Consider the following 14,226-nt stretch of genomic DNA (forward strand, 5'->3'; position numbering starts at 1 on the left):
CTACACGTGTACGAAAATGCAGCACGTGTATATTAGAGAGTGGGCACGTGAATCGTAGATTTATCCGGATTATATATCCCGGATGTGTGTGAGGTGGACCCAAAAAAATTTGCCCGGTGTTGCTACGCCTTTAGTCATCCAAAGAATATAGGAATATATCTGTAACAATCATAAAAGCGTTTGACAATAATGCCTCGGCGTTTCTGCAGTTTAGGCTTAGCTAATTTCTTTCAAAATTGGCAATCGCACTGAGAACGTAAATCGGAACAAAAACATCCATATCGGTCCAGTTTTGGATATCACAAATTGCGAGGAAGCGAGGGGTTTTAGGCGTTGGCGGACGTAAATGCGCTCCTGTTTATTCTTGTTCAATTACATAAACAGAAACCTACACTTACAGCGAGGGGACAGTCAAACCAACAGCAGTCTAGCTGTCCTATTAAAAGAACGGAAAGCTAGCACATCGCTTCACTTTCCTCTTTTCTGAACATCTTCAATAGAAGACAATTTGTTTGATCAGAAACACACGGAAGTGACCAGGTGAGTGATCTGGAGTTGACTGCTAACTGCATGCATGCATGGTTTACTGTAGCTGGAACTGGATGTATGGAGACTGTTAGTAGTTGCATGCAGGTCATATGCGAAACATGCACTACATGGAAGCACTTTCGTCAGAATTGGTGTATTACTATAAATATAAATCTTTAGAAACCGTGCGTGTCACGACTCGTACACGCGTGTATTTTAAACGTGATGCATAACTAGATCTAGGTTAAGGTTGTCCAACGGAGACTCATTGCTCCATGGTTATCACTTCCAGAAGACTGAAGAGAAACAAACGTTTGCCGAACCAATGCACCGCCACGCATACTTTACGCTGCTGTATGCGATGGTGATTATATAAGTTTGGTATAGATGTCTGAATTTAAGTGCATGCCATTTCGTCTGTTCTTTTCTCTTTTTAGTTCTCTTTTTCTCGTAGTTACTAGCAACAATTCTTAATGCGTAGGATTATAAAAATATATAGTATGTCAGTGGATCGATTGGCATGGTACTCTAGGCTGAATAGTGCCACCCATTTAGTAGATCGACCTCGTCTGCGCCTCCGGCAATTACTTAGCTTTGCTTGCCTACACGGTCAATACATGCCACGTTGACAAGCTGACCATGCGATAATTAGTACATAATAAGCAGTATCTAGGATGAGGCAGAGAAGACTTTCGTCTTCCATGAAAATATTTCTAGGCGAATCCACTCAGTGCCCAAGTGTCACCTGAACGCATCGAGCCAGAGTGGATGGCTATAAACAATGCAAAACATGGCATTTCAAACACCAAAGCTTATTTCCAAGTGGTCAACATAAAGTAGCTAGGTCTTTTCAAGTTGTAGCCGTACATGGAGTTGGGAGAAAATAACTTGAAACGAAATGACGGCGCGTGGAGCTCAATCACATTTTCAATTTTAATTCTAAGGTTAGGCTCCGGCCATGCATAATGGAGGAAGCAAATAATAAAATATATGTACATTATACTGTTGTACACATGGTCATTTTCTCTAAGTCTAAATATACCTAACCTAACCTAACCCTAACCCTAGCACAAACATATCATTCGTAAATGCCATTGATCTCACGAACAAATGGAGAAGTCTGCCGTGTTGTCGGCGATATCTTGGTGGACGGCATGAAACGACGGCTGTTTAGTTCTTCGGCAGAACTCTAGTTAGTCTAAACGTTCGACTATAGCGAGACTACCGCTCGGCCAGTTGTCAATTTAGGTATTTATTAATTAAAATGTTAGGGTCTAGCGACGCTGCTGTGCGTGTCCTGTCACCGCAAGCCTAGAAAGATCGAAGAACTAGAGCTGAAACTAAGACTACGACGCGTGCATAAACCAGAGTTTCTATTCACGACTCTGGCCTGCACTTAGCTAAGGCGTGCCATTTGTGTCAAAATTAGACAATAAGATGAGGCGATGAGACCATGAGACGAGACCATGCGATGAGACCACGCGATGAGACCATGCGATGAGGTGACGAGACTGTAATATGAGATTGCAATATGAGACTGCATCAATATGCAGATTGCCGTATCCAGCTACTACACAATAATTGTATGGGAGACTGCATGAAAAAGGAATAATATATAATTATATTATATCTACTACAGAGAATCTAGTTTTTGAAGATGCTTTCACTCTTGTTTTGTGTGATTGCATCAAGGCTGCATTTTTGATCTCCACAAAACAAATCGAAGTGCCTACTCTCCCACTTTTCTAACTGTATACAACACATGCAGTATTTAGTCTTTGGTAGCTGGTTGGAGAGTTACAACATGTCGTATATATCTTGTACGCGTTAGGCAGTCGCTGCAACTCACTCTAGTTCTAGACTACAATTGATTGGGTTGTCGAAGCACATCTAGATTGGTCTCACATAGACAGACCATCTCCGCCCACATTCTTCCGGCGAGAAATAGCCTCGGGATATGCCTAGACAATAGACCTTATGCGCATTCGTACGTGTACGATTTAAATCAGCAACTACTATAAAGGCTGCGGTGGGACCAAAAATGCGTTTAGCGTCTTATTTTCGAGTGTCACATTGCGTATCATCTAGCTAACGAATGCGTAATGAACCATGTAAACTGATCTTCCAGTAAATTGTTTAGTAGATTGCTCGCTCTGTGTTGTATTGCATGACTTGAGAGATGTGTTAACGTTTAGCTTGCATCTATAGCTACTTCAGAATGTGTCGTTTCCAGTGTTGAGTAGAATCCGTTGGTGAGATCACAGCAGTTTGTTAGGCAGGTGTTTTCTACAAATCCGGATGTAACTGACATATTGTCTTTACTGTCAACAAACAGTCAGCACAACACGCATAATCATGGCTTATAATGATAAAAACACTGGACATTTTTAGTCTTAGCTACGCGTGTTTGCTAATTTGTCTTTGTGTACAAACAGCAATAATTACAGTATTTTTTACCATGCTGTACATATTAATTAAGACTACGTTACGTTGCACGTGCTCGTATGAGAGAAGTAAAGTGCAATTAATTTATTTCTGGAGAGTTTGGACGTATAGCTTCGTTGAGGTACCTAGGGAAAAAGATAATTTATAATGCGGTAAATTTAATTGCATATGCAAATTTGTTTATCATGATTAAACGTACTTGTGATGTAGACTTTAATCTATCGAGTATATACGTCATTCAAACGTGAAACAAGATGGCCAATGAAATTGCAGATGATACCAATTTGACCACTCTTGCCAGCATTGTTTTTTGTTAGTAATTGACGATTCTCTCTTATTTATATAGTTTTTAAATTGTACATATGTGTGTTTGCCATTCCAGTTATGCAGGCTGGTTTTGCGTTTCTGGAAGCTGGCTCAACACGATCGAAGAACACAACTAACATTCTCTTCAAGAACTTCATGAGTGGTATTTGCGGTTGTGTCGCATATTGGGCATGTGGATATACATTTGCTTTTGGAGATGGCGATGCATTCCTTGGAACTAAATACATCTTTCTTTCTGGAGTTGGACAACATAGTGGAGAGTTAGTCAAATGGTTTGTCAACTATGTTTATACTATCACGGCAGCCACAATTGTGAGTGGGGCAATGGCAGAAAGAACACAAATGAAAGGATATTTTACATTTGCAATTTTATGCACAGGTAAATTAAGATTTCAACACCGTGTTTGCGTGTGCACGTGTGTACTAGTGTGAGCGTGTGTGTGTGTGTGTGTGTGTGTGTGTGTGTGTGTGTGTGTGTGTGTGTGTGTGTGTGTTGTGTGTGTGTGTGTGTGTGTGTGTGTGCGCGTGAATGCGTTGTTTCGTGAGTGCGTGCGTGCGTAAGTTTGTTTATTTTTGTTTATATGTTGTGTGGATCTTCTGTAGGATGGGTGCAACCAGTTGTAAGTCACTGGGCGTGGGCAGAACAGGGTTGGTTAAAATCTGGAATCTTTAATGAACACTATAATGTGACCATTCGTTATGAGGTGCAGTACGTCAATGTATTCGTAATGTGACATTAATTAACCATTACCTACTTATCTATTTATGTGGTAGGATTTTGCTGGAAGCAGTGTTGTACATGTTGTTGGAGGAGCATCTGCTCTCATAGGTGCTGCAGTAGTTGGTGCGCGTAAGGGTCGCTTTGATGAGAGAGGAAATTCAATTAAGATACCTGCAAGTGCAACAGCAGTAAGCGGTTGTGGGCAGTGTTTAGTGTGTGTGTGTGTGTGTGTGTGTGTGTGTGTGTGTGTGTGTGTGTGCGCGCACGCGCATAAGTTGATCGTCAGCATTTGGTTATGGTTTTGCTACGCATAGCGCGCAAACTAGACCCATCTTTTGGAAGCTTCTGAAGGACTTAACCATTATTTGTCCATGTGTTTAGACATTAACAATTTGCTGTTAAAGATAATAAATTATGATTTTTTTCGTAAGGCTGTCTAGTACTGATTTAATATCATTGCATTGCTGATAACAGTTTTTACAGTCTAAAAATCGAATTGAGTAAAATTAGTATATTTGCTTAAAAATAAAAGCATTTAGTAGTTTTTTTGCTGTGTAGATGTCTACCCTTGGAGGGTTCATTATTATATTTGGCTTTTTTGCATTTAACTTGCTTTCTCACGGTGGCCTTTCGAAAGCAAATGACGGTAGTCTACTTGGTCTGATCGCTGTCAACTGTGTATTGGCATCTTCCGGTGGTAGTCTTACTGCTCTCATTTATAACCGATTCAGAGATAAGCAGATAGGAAAATGGAGTCTTTCGTCTGCAATCAATGGGTCATTAGTGGGAATGGTAAGTAGAATTAATGATTAAAATTTGTAGAGTAATCTTGTATAGGTACACTATAGTTGATTTTATTTGTTAACAGATTTGTGTGTTTTTGACATAGGTTTCTATTAGTGCTGGTGCTAGCAGTATTTATCCTTACGGTGCATTTCTTGTTGGTTTGGTATCAGGTGTTGTATACAGCTTGGCAGCAAAGTTGGTGGAACGTTACCGAGTGGATGATCCATTGGATGCTATTGCTGGTAATACAAATACACAGTTTGCTAAAAACATTCAAATTAACAAATTCACCAGCGTAGGAAGCGGAGGGGGCTTGGGGCTACAGTCCCCTCGCTCAGTCTAGGAATTTGAAATTTTCTGTGCCAGTGACTTGCGCAAGTTTTTTACGGTCTGGCGAGCGAGGTAGTTTTTGCTTACTCATGATGACATCCACGGTACAGCCTCCCTCCGCTCGTAAACATCTTCCTACGCCACTGAAATTGTATTGCATTGTGATCAAATTTGAGACTTTGTAGCTTTTTTTTTCTAACCTCATTGCTAATTTACTTATATAGTTATCAATTATAGATATATAACATTATAATGTAACACATTACTTAGTTTTGTGTCTATACCTGTTTTAGTACGTGGACCAAGTCTGAAAAGAAGCATAAACATTTATTTCTCACTTTTATAAAAACGCCAATTAAAAACTTACTTTGGGGTCACGTGATTGCCTCGGCAACCCAGATTCGCTGATTACGACACGAATCAAGTGTATTATAGCTCAGGCCACTCTAACTTCTGGATAATTGGTTTCTTTCGTCATCTACTATCCTCGTCGCTACCACAGGAGTCTTCATATTTATCCGTACCGTGATCGAGTTCCGTCTTCTTGAGGCCTGTTACAACAATTATTCTCCATGCAGCCACAAGCATCAGTGCAAACGAAATCGTTTGACCGGCAAGAGCATCGCTGACTTGCGCAGCCTGTTTTGCAATTGCAACTAACCATCTCCAATAGAACTCTCGGTGCTGTAATTTGTCCATCCAATAAAGCTGTATCCAGCCATGAGGGCTCGGAATGTCCTTTTGTAGTACAATAAATGATGTCCTGACTAATTGACTGCACTCGACGATGAACGTCTACTGATGGTGCTTTTTCCTGATTTGTGCTTACAGCGCGCGGTCAGTCTGTTGTCTCCGGCCGTAATCCAAAGAAGTACGTAGTAGAGGTCATTAGGAATTCTAACCATTTTCTAGACAGCCACATCTTCAGACATAGGGAGCCATGGCATAGTGCTCTGCATTTGCGACAAGATTCCTGTAATATGCATGGCGCAATGGTAAAGCATTCGAGGAATACCGTCATCATATCATGCATCAACCGTTGATTCTGTCTCTTGCTGTCTAGAAAATTCACACGTTTGCGATTCCAACCCGTTGTAAGCCTCTTCTGCCATTTCCACACATGTTTCCACAAAATGACTACGTGGGATAGCATTGCTGTACACTATAAGGCTGACTGTCGACGATCGGTTGGATGCCAAAACTCAATCGTGTCACCGAACCGTACATAAAGACGATTTTTCAAACATTGATACTCTGCTACTTCTCCAGATATTTCACTAACAAGAGTTTCGAACCGCGCTCATAAAGATCGCCTAACTTTATCACTTGTGACCCTTTGATAATGCTGTTCATTTGACAACTTTTCAAAAGCTTCAACTTCGACTGATACTTGGTCATTCAAGTGCGTACGCTTATTTGACTAATTCGGCTCAATGTTTTGGATGCGTAATATCAGGATCGATGGTAGCGTACTTCAATTGCTATAAGATCTTGGTTTTCGCATGCGATACAAATTTGCTGCTCACTCCGAATGCGAGCGGCACTCAACAACTTTTCTGCAGCTTTCAACGTTAGGCACTGACTGAGATTTTCATATCGTCGCTTACTGATTTTCTTTTCTGTCTGACAGATATACACTTTTATAAATTAGTTGTCGGTACTCTGCTGCGCATCAATTAACTATCAACGAAGTCGTTTCGAAACAGAGGCAGCATCAGCAGCATATATATCATTCTTTTTACAATTACCTTTGACTGTTTTAGAAAGGAGCCTACTCAGAATAGTTCTGTTGGTATAAGTCTGGTAACCTAATCATTAGGCCTTCATGAAATTTCAGAGGCAGAAAATCGAAATTGCATCGCGCCGTATGTTTGCAGCTTCTTTGGTTCTCCAACTAGAACAATGAAAGACAACCTTTAGCGTCTGGTCGAACAGTGACACAAACAGTGTGACAACTAGCAGTGGCGCCCTGCTGGGCGGAGAACACAAGGGCATTGCAAGCGTTCAAATATCTCGTGTAGGCTACTTAAGAAGTGCTTAAAAGCTGTCGATTACTTGTTTGAACGAAACAGCCAATGTTACAAGTTTGTTCTACTTACTCTGCCTGCCGACTATGCGAACGAACCTTGCGGCAGGAATACATCCGGGTACTAGAAATGCGTAGGCGTTTTGTCACATGTGTTACTATATTTTGATTGACGTCTTGAAGACGAATTATCTGGATGACCGCCTAAGAGTTGAACTATTTGACGGTCTCTAGTAGGAATCTCTTGCATATAAGCTGTATATGTGCCAAAAATGCTAGATAATCTAGTTGTCCTTGGGTTCCCTTACCGCTGTTTGCGAGAGAACAAGTCAGCTGACATTGACGTAATTTCGCCTACTTTGGACCTTTTCCAAGAATGACAACACGTTGATTTGATGTGTCGGCAATATGAACTATCGAAATATATAGAGAAATAAATGTTGGCCGATGTTCGGAGCGAACTGACATGCGACAGGACTTGGCCCACGTACTATTTTTTGTCGTCTTTTTATGACTATTCATTCATGTTTCAATTTTTCAGGCATCTCAATAGCAATACTAGGAGAGTTCAGTTAAACTACATGCCCTCTATCTAACATGATCTTTATCTAGAGACAGTCATAATCTAATAATTGCGTAGATGTTGGTCTATATTTAGTCGTTTCTTTCGAATGATATCTCTTTTTGGTATCGTTTCATTCTACTTTCGCAGGCAGACAGCAAATGACTCATTTCTGAAGTAGCATCTAGAACCGGAGGTGTTAGAGTTAATGCTTCTTTGAGCGTATACTGTACATGTCTTATTGTTTCGTCTTCTAAGAACAACTATTCAGGCTTGCAACTAAGAGCTTCTACAATTGCTTTAGTTTTATTCATAGATTTCTTTAAACGCTATAGGTCGACTTGAAGACACACATCAATTCATTACACTTTAGCTAGCGTCAAATATTACAGGTGGAACAGATAGTGGAAGGATTGCATTTGCTGGTCCACTGGGTAGAATGTGCAATAAATAGAATGTAATGTGGAAAGTGTCAGAACTTTGTAAGATACAAATAATTATATACCGTTTGTATAGGTAATAGCCTCATATTATTGCATAAATATGTTGTATTAATAATTTATTCGTATCATATATCAGATTAAAGTGTGTGCCAAATATGAGTCACGAGAAAAGTACAAGTCTGACATAACTGTCTGTAAGTATGAAAACTTCGCCAGCCTTGGGCATTGTGGTCCGAAATCACAATATTGCTCCGAGTTTTTGTCAGAGCTAATTGCATGGAGTTCGTTTGCTGGTAAATGGTCTCTTTTAATTAAAGCACTTTTTTCTAATTAATTATATAATGTTTTCATTCTTTGTTGTTTGGTAATTTAAATAGGAATATTTGATTTGAATTTTTAGTGCATCTCGGTGGTGGTATATTGGGAACTGTGAGTGTTCCTTTTCTGGATTCTAACTATGGGTTATTCTACAAAAGAAACATCTTATCCATGTGGCTTATTGGTTGGAATTTATGTGGTTTGTTTGCCATAATCATATGGACATTGATGTGGGCTGCTCTTATATTTGGAATTATGTCGGCGCTAAATTTTCTTCGAGTTACATCAGCTGTAGAAAAACAAGGTATAAAGGCTCGCTTAAAATTTGAATCATTTTTCTATGTTGTAGTCTGAGTTTGTTACGATTTATCTTGACATTTAAGGTATTGATGTGGTACAGCACGGAGAAAAAGCATATCCCTATGAAATGACTGGAAGATCACGTTCTGCATCTACAACAACCGTGACAGAATTAAGGCTTGGGAATCGTTGCCAAGACGAGGCTCAACAACCCAGAGAAAGAGGCAGAGACACTGCACCATATGCTCAAGAAGAAGACGTTGGAAGTTTGCAAAACTTAGTCAATATGAGCCAAAGTTCAGAGGCAGATCCAGTATCTGCTGTGTAGCTGGATTTGCAATCTGGTGTCATGTCAGTAATTGGACGCAAAGAATGACGCTATTCCTTGTTTTAGGAACTAGCTGATGTCAGTAGGATACTAGACACCAAGCTGTACTAAGGCGTGAAGGTTTATGCCAAAACCAATGCGTAGTAACTATTGCTCTTTTTGCAAGGTAGTGCATTAATATTGTGACTTTAGATAATCACTATTGCTTCTAGATAGCAGCAATTGCCTATGCTAGTAACTGTTAGTTCTAGAGTTACATCGTAAAGCAAGTGCTGAGTGACCATTACTTTCAGATCGAGTTCAATCGCAGCAAGTGCCTGTTCGTGATGACTTTCCCGCCGGGGTTACTAATGAGACACCTGTATGGTTACAGTAGATATAAGAATGTAATCAATATTCCATTACAAAAGTGAAAAGATCTACACAAACGCAACACATGTTCAAGTCGCGGCAATGCCAGGTATGGGACAACTGATCTCCGCAAGTTCTCAGTGACTTCCCAGATGTGGCAAGCATATTGCCGTTTTTTAGAAAGGAAAGATGAACGTTTTTGGGAGCAAGATGGCATTTAGGAAATCCCCGTATAAACTCTTGTCACTCTAGAAGTAGACGGTGACGTCGCTACAAACCAGGGACGGATACAAGAGCACTTTTGCCGGGGGAACGGCTTAGTATTCACAAGATAGCATATACATTACAAATTACAGCGTAGCCTTTTATCCACTTCTCAGTTGTATTGCTGAGGATAAGTTCCTATGTCCATCTTGAATCTGGTTTAGTAGATGCACTCGCCCGGATAGATACCTGTCCCGGATAATTCCTCGCAGACCAGATCTTGTCATGCGGTGGCGGCACTCACCTGGGTAGGTCCTGACCTCTCCCTCACTGTGAGTCAGCTTTCCCGGTTGGTTCCTTATAGACCAGACCATGGTATTCAGTATATAACTAAGGTACTTCTACTACTGAAGTAGAACAATTGCATTCATGTATGTACTAAGAGTCAAAATTGCTGTCCTAGAATTCCAGTCTGGTATTGCACTGCCGGAGGCATGTGCCCCTGGTGCCCCATCCAGTATTCGCCCCCGCTAAAACGCTACATGCAGAAGGAGAAGATGCAGAAATGCCCCATGTAAACGAGAACAGTAGACGGCTGCTATATATTCCAATGAACTTCATGACCTAACCACTTCGTCTAATGGGCTGATCTGCTTCTAGCACCGGCATTCTTTTTGGTTCAATTCATTAATGAGTTGAATTCTTACCTCTGTTAGTTTTTCAGTGACGATCATCGGATATTCATTTGCCGACTTGACGCGACCACTTACCTGAGCCAGCCGGCAAAATGAGGCGTGACCGTGGAGAGTGGTGGAGCCCGGTATGAGTGCGAGTAGAAGAGACATGTACCTATTATTTCAAGGTGCAGACAGTGAACTGTGGTACCGTCAAAAGCAAAACTGGCTGCTGTCCTATAGTTGATGGGCGTGTCCGATATACGGGAAAAGCAGGGAAAGTTCTATTTTGACACTGTGAAAAGTAATACACCAAGTGATCTAACACGTCGTGTTACCTCTACATTCATGCCATAGATACAAGAAATCTTCGTCTGGTTTCCGTACGCCGGTGTCCGATATTGGGAAGTGCCCGATAATTGATGTATGACTCTACGTGCTTGCAATTAGTGTCTGTCTGTGTGTCTGTCTGTGTGTCTGTCTGTGTGTCTGTGTGTGTGTGTGTGTGTGTGTGTGTGTGTGTGTGTGTGTGTGTGTGTGTATGTGTTTGTGTGTGTGTGTTTGTGTGTGCGTGCGTGCGTGCGTGTCTGTGTCTGTGTCTGTGGTGTGTGCGTGTGTTTGCGTGTGTGTGCGTGCGTGTGTGCGTGCGTGTGTGCGTGCGTGTGTGCGTGCGTGTGTGTGTGTGTGTCTGCGGTGTGTGTGTGTGTGTGTGTGTGTGTGTGTGTGTGTGTGTGTGTGTGTGTGTGTGTGTGTGTGTGTGTGTGTGTGTGTGTGTGTGTGTGTGTGTGTGTGTGTATGTATGTGTGTCTGTGTGTTTGTGTGTGTGTGTGTGTGTGTGTGTGTGTGTGTGTGTGTGTGTGTGTGTGTGTCTGTGTGTGTGTGTGTGTGTGTGTTTGTGTTTGTGTGTGTGTGTGTGTTTGTGTGTGTGTGTGTGTGTGTGTGTGTGTGTGTGTGTGTGTGTGTGTGTGTGTGTGTGTGTGTGTGTGTTATGTGTGTGTGTGTGTGTGTGTGTGTGTGTGTGTGTGTGTGTGTGTGTGTGTGTGTGTGTGTTTGTTTCTGTGTTTCTGTGAGTCTGTCTGTCTCTCTGTATGTATGTATGTATGTATGTATGTATGTATGTCTGTGTGTCTGAATGTCTCAATACATACATTTTCTATTTAAATCAAACGTTGACATCATGAGCAACCTAACACAACAAGACCGTAACGCTCTTGAAGCATACAAAAGTATACTGCGCAAACTACATTTTGACGTTCTAATCTCGCTATGCTAATGAGTATGTCTGAAACGACTTTTGAATTGCAACGCTGTAGAGTCGCTGATATAATTGATCGCCACTTGGTCTTGAAGTCGGTCTCAGCTCGTCTTCCTTCTTCATTCCTTGCACTCTTTGCCATCTTGTTCAAATATCAAGCCGCTTGTTTGCCCCAACGGCCAAAATGTTCGAAAACAAGAGGAATGTCCAATGGACAGGACCCTTCTGGCAGCAGCTCAGAATTACATGTTGTCTCTTTTTTCTCCTCACGTATCATTGTTGCTACTCCTTCTTCTCTGGAGGCTGCCTTCACTAAGTCCAAACACCATGGATGAGCCAACGACACATCTAATTCCATGTCTGCACCTGAATCATGGTCGAAAACGAGGATGTCGTACCTTTTGTCACTGTTTAGGTACCTGTATTGTGGCTCTAGTTTGTGCGGCAAGTTGCGTTGAGAAAGGCAGTTAGACCATGCTGACACAATTGAGTTGTGAGTGTACACTGGACCACCCCCTTATGTAATGGCCTTGACATGCATCGTTTCCTATAATGAATGCAGAGAAAGTCAAGAAAGTTATATGTGTGTGAGTGTGCGTGCGTGTGTGAGTGTACGTGCGTGTCAGTGTGGCGTCTGTAGTTCAATTCGTTAGAGATTTGTATCTGGAAAATAGTAACATCGAAGACCTTTGACTTGGAGCTTCAAGGACTGGACGGCCACTGGCGCATTTTTCTTAGGCAGGGAACTCACACGCAATTGCCCCTTTCGACTCAGGAGTGTAAATGAATACTTGATCACTGACTGGGGTGGACAAGACCCGGGCTGGCATGGCGGTCATCTGTGGGCCTTGGTGTCCAGTCCCAAAGCTGCGTCATAGTCAGGTCCCTGGATTATTCTGACCAAGCTCTCGGTGGATTGCAGCTCTGGCTGTAAGCCTCCACGTTGCGCATGGAAGTTCTGTCTGCAAAGGCAGGGAAGTTATCTATGCAACCGGCCTAAGGTCGATGTCGAATGACATGAAAGGCCTAACATTTGTCTAATTGTCCATGTGTGTGTGTGTGTGTGTGTGTGTGTGTGTGTGTGTGTGTGTGTGTGCGTGCGTGCGTGCGTGCGTGCGTGCGTGCGTGTGTGCGTGCGTGCATGTGTGTGCGTTTGTTTGTTCTAGTTCATTTGCTCTCACAGGTTGCGTGGCTGCTTGTTAGGGGCATGGTAAGAGAAGCGCGCAGGTCGTCTTCTTGTGCGACAACATTGGCAGGTCAGTTGTTCTGTTGCTAAGCTGCTTCTGAGCTGCTCGTCCTGTTGCTAGATCTAACGCTGCAACTGCATGACGAGCCTCTTTGCAATTTCCCGAAGAACAACTCACCTGCCAATGTTGTCGTACAAAAAGACGACCTGCGCGCTTCCCTTACCATGCCCATAGCAAGCAGCCACGCAATCTGAGAGCAAATGAACTTGCGAGCAAATGAACTAGAACAAAGTCCAGTAGCACCTGCAGCAGAAACAGAAGCGAAAACTTCGCTGTACATGCAAATACTAATTAGTAGTGTGTTCCCATCAGTCGCTCGCTTATCTCAATTAACATATCATCGTTATGTCATTATGCCCCACGGAATGCTGGGGTCGGGAGAACCAAGACATCAAAGGAACCTTACCAGACCCTCTTCCCGCCAACGGAAGTAAAAGGGGAGGGGCTGGCTGCGCGAGACTAGTAAGGCTTCTCGAGGATAAAGAGACTGCTGTTCAAGCTGAAGTCGCTTGATTCACACTCTGAACAGATACACGTGGAGTGGAGGCACAGACTACTCATTGACTTAAGATGGATTAGTTTTGGCGAGAGAAATCATGCCACCTGGGAACCCATTTCGGGTAACCAGACATGTAGGCGTTCCGCGTTGTTTCTGGGCAGTCTAGCTTGCTTTTGTATATATGTGATTGGCCAAGTCGAAGTTCTTACTGGGATAACTTACACTCGATAAGTACACTGAAGCGGATCAGAGTACAGTAAACGTACTCTGTAGTCTGTTTACAATTGGCACTGACACTCTACAAGTCCCAGAAACAGTTATGTCTAAAGTAACACAACACATACGCACTATTTCATAGCTGTAATGTCTAAATCAGAAAGCAGAGGCTGTTCTACCTCATGCGCAATTGATCAAGACATATGTATAGTAGTGCATGATCTCAAAAGTGAAGATGTTGATTGTCAAAAATGTCACTGAGGCGCTGAAGCTGATGGTTTACGTCGGATAACTGAACAGCAAGCAAATGAAATACTGGAACTTCAAAACAAGATTAGAGTTCTCGAGCAAGAGCTTGCATCTGCAAAGTCTTAAGTTGCACGGGAAGGCATTCTCACTCAACACACGTACTGCCAAATGATAAAATCAAGTTTTACAGGTTTTGTATAGAGAAATGTGCTTGATGCAGTGTGGAGTTCGACTGAAAGCAGCCAAAACAATTACTCAGTATAGCAATCCAAAAACCAGGCCAAGGTACATCAAGTGATGTAAACTCATCAGCTCACCGCCTTCCATGAAGATTGGATAGGCTAGACGAATTTTGCTGAATCTAGTTCGACAAAATACATAGTTTCACAGTTACACAGTTTAAGAACGCTAGATAGG

General features: G+C 42.1%; 1 protein-coding gene across 1 annotated transcript; it reads left to right on the forward strand.

Annotated features, from left to right (window-relative positions):
- Positions 1–416: 416 nt before the first annotated feature.
- Positions 417–9,391, forward strand: LOC134193522 (putative ammonium transporter 1). The gene is made up of 10 exons (XM_062662350.1): positions 417–540; positions 3,184–3,285; positions 3,356–3,442; positions 3,497–3,679; positions 3,904–4,004; positions 4,075–4,209; positions 4,580–4,813; positions 4,911–5,049; positions 8,569–8,790; positions 8,870–9,391. The coding sequence occupies exons 2-10, from the start codon at positions 3,228–3,230 to the stop codon at positions 9,112–9,114; spliced, it is 1,404 nt and encodes a 467-aa protein (XP_062518334.1). The 5' UTR covers positions 417–540; positions 3,184–3,227; the 3' UTR covers positions 9,115–9,391.
- Positions 9,392–14,226: the final 4,835 nt, after the last annotated feature.

This window comes from Corticium candelabrum, chromosome 17 (genome assembly GCF_963422355.1).
Source record: "Corticium candelabrum chromosome 17, ooCorCand1.1, whole genome shotgun sequence".
Classification (NCBI taxonomy): domain Eukaryota; kingdom Metazoa; phylum Porifera; class Homoscleromorpha; order Homosclerophorida; family Plakinidae; genus Corticium; species Corticium candelabrum.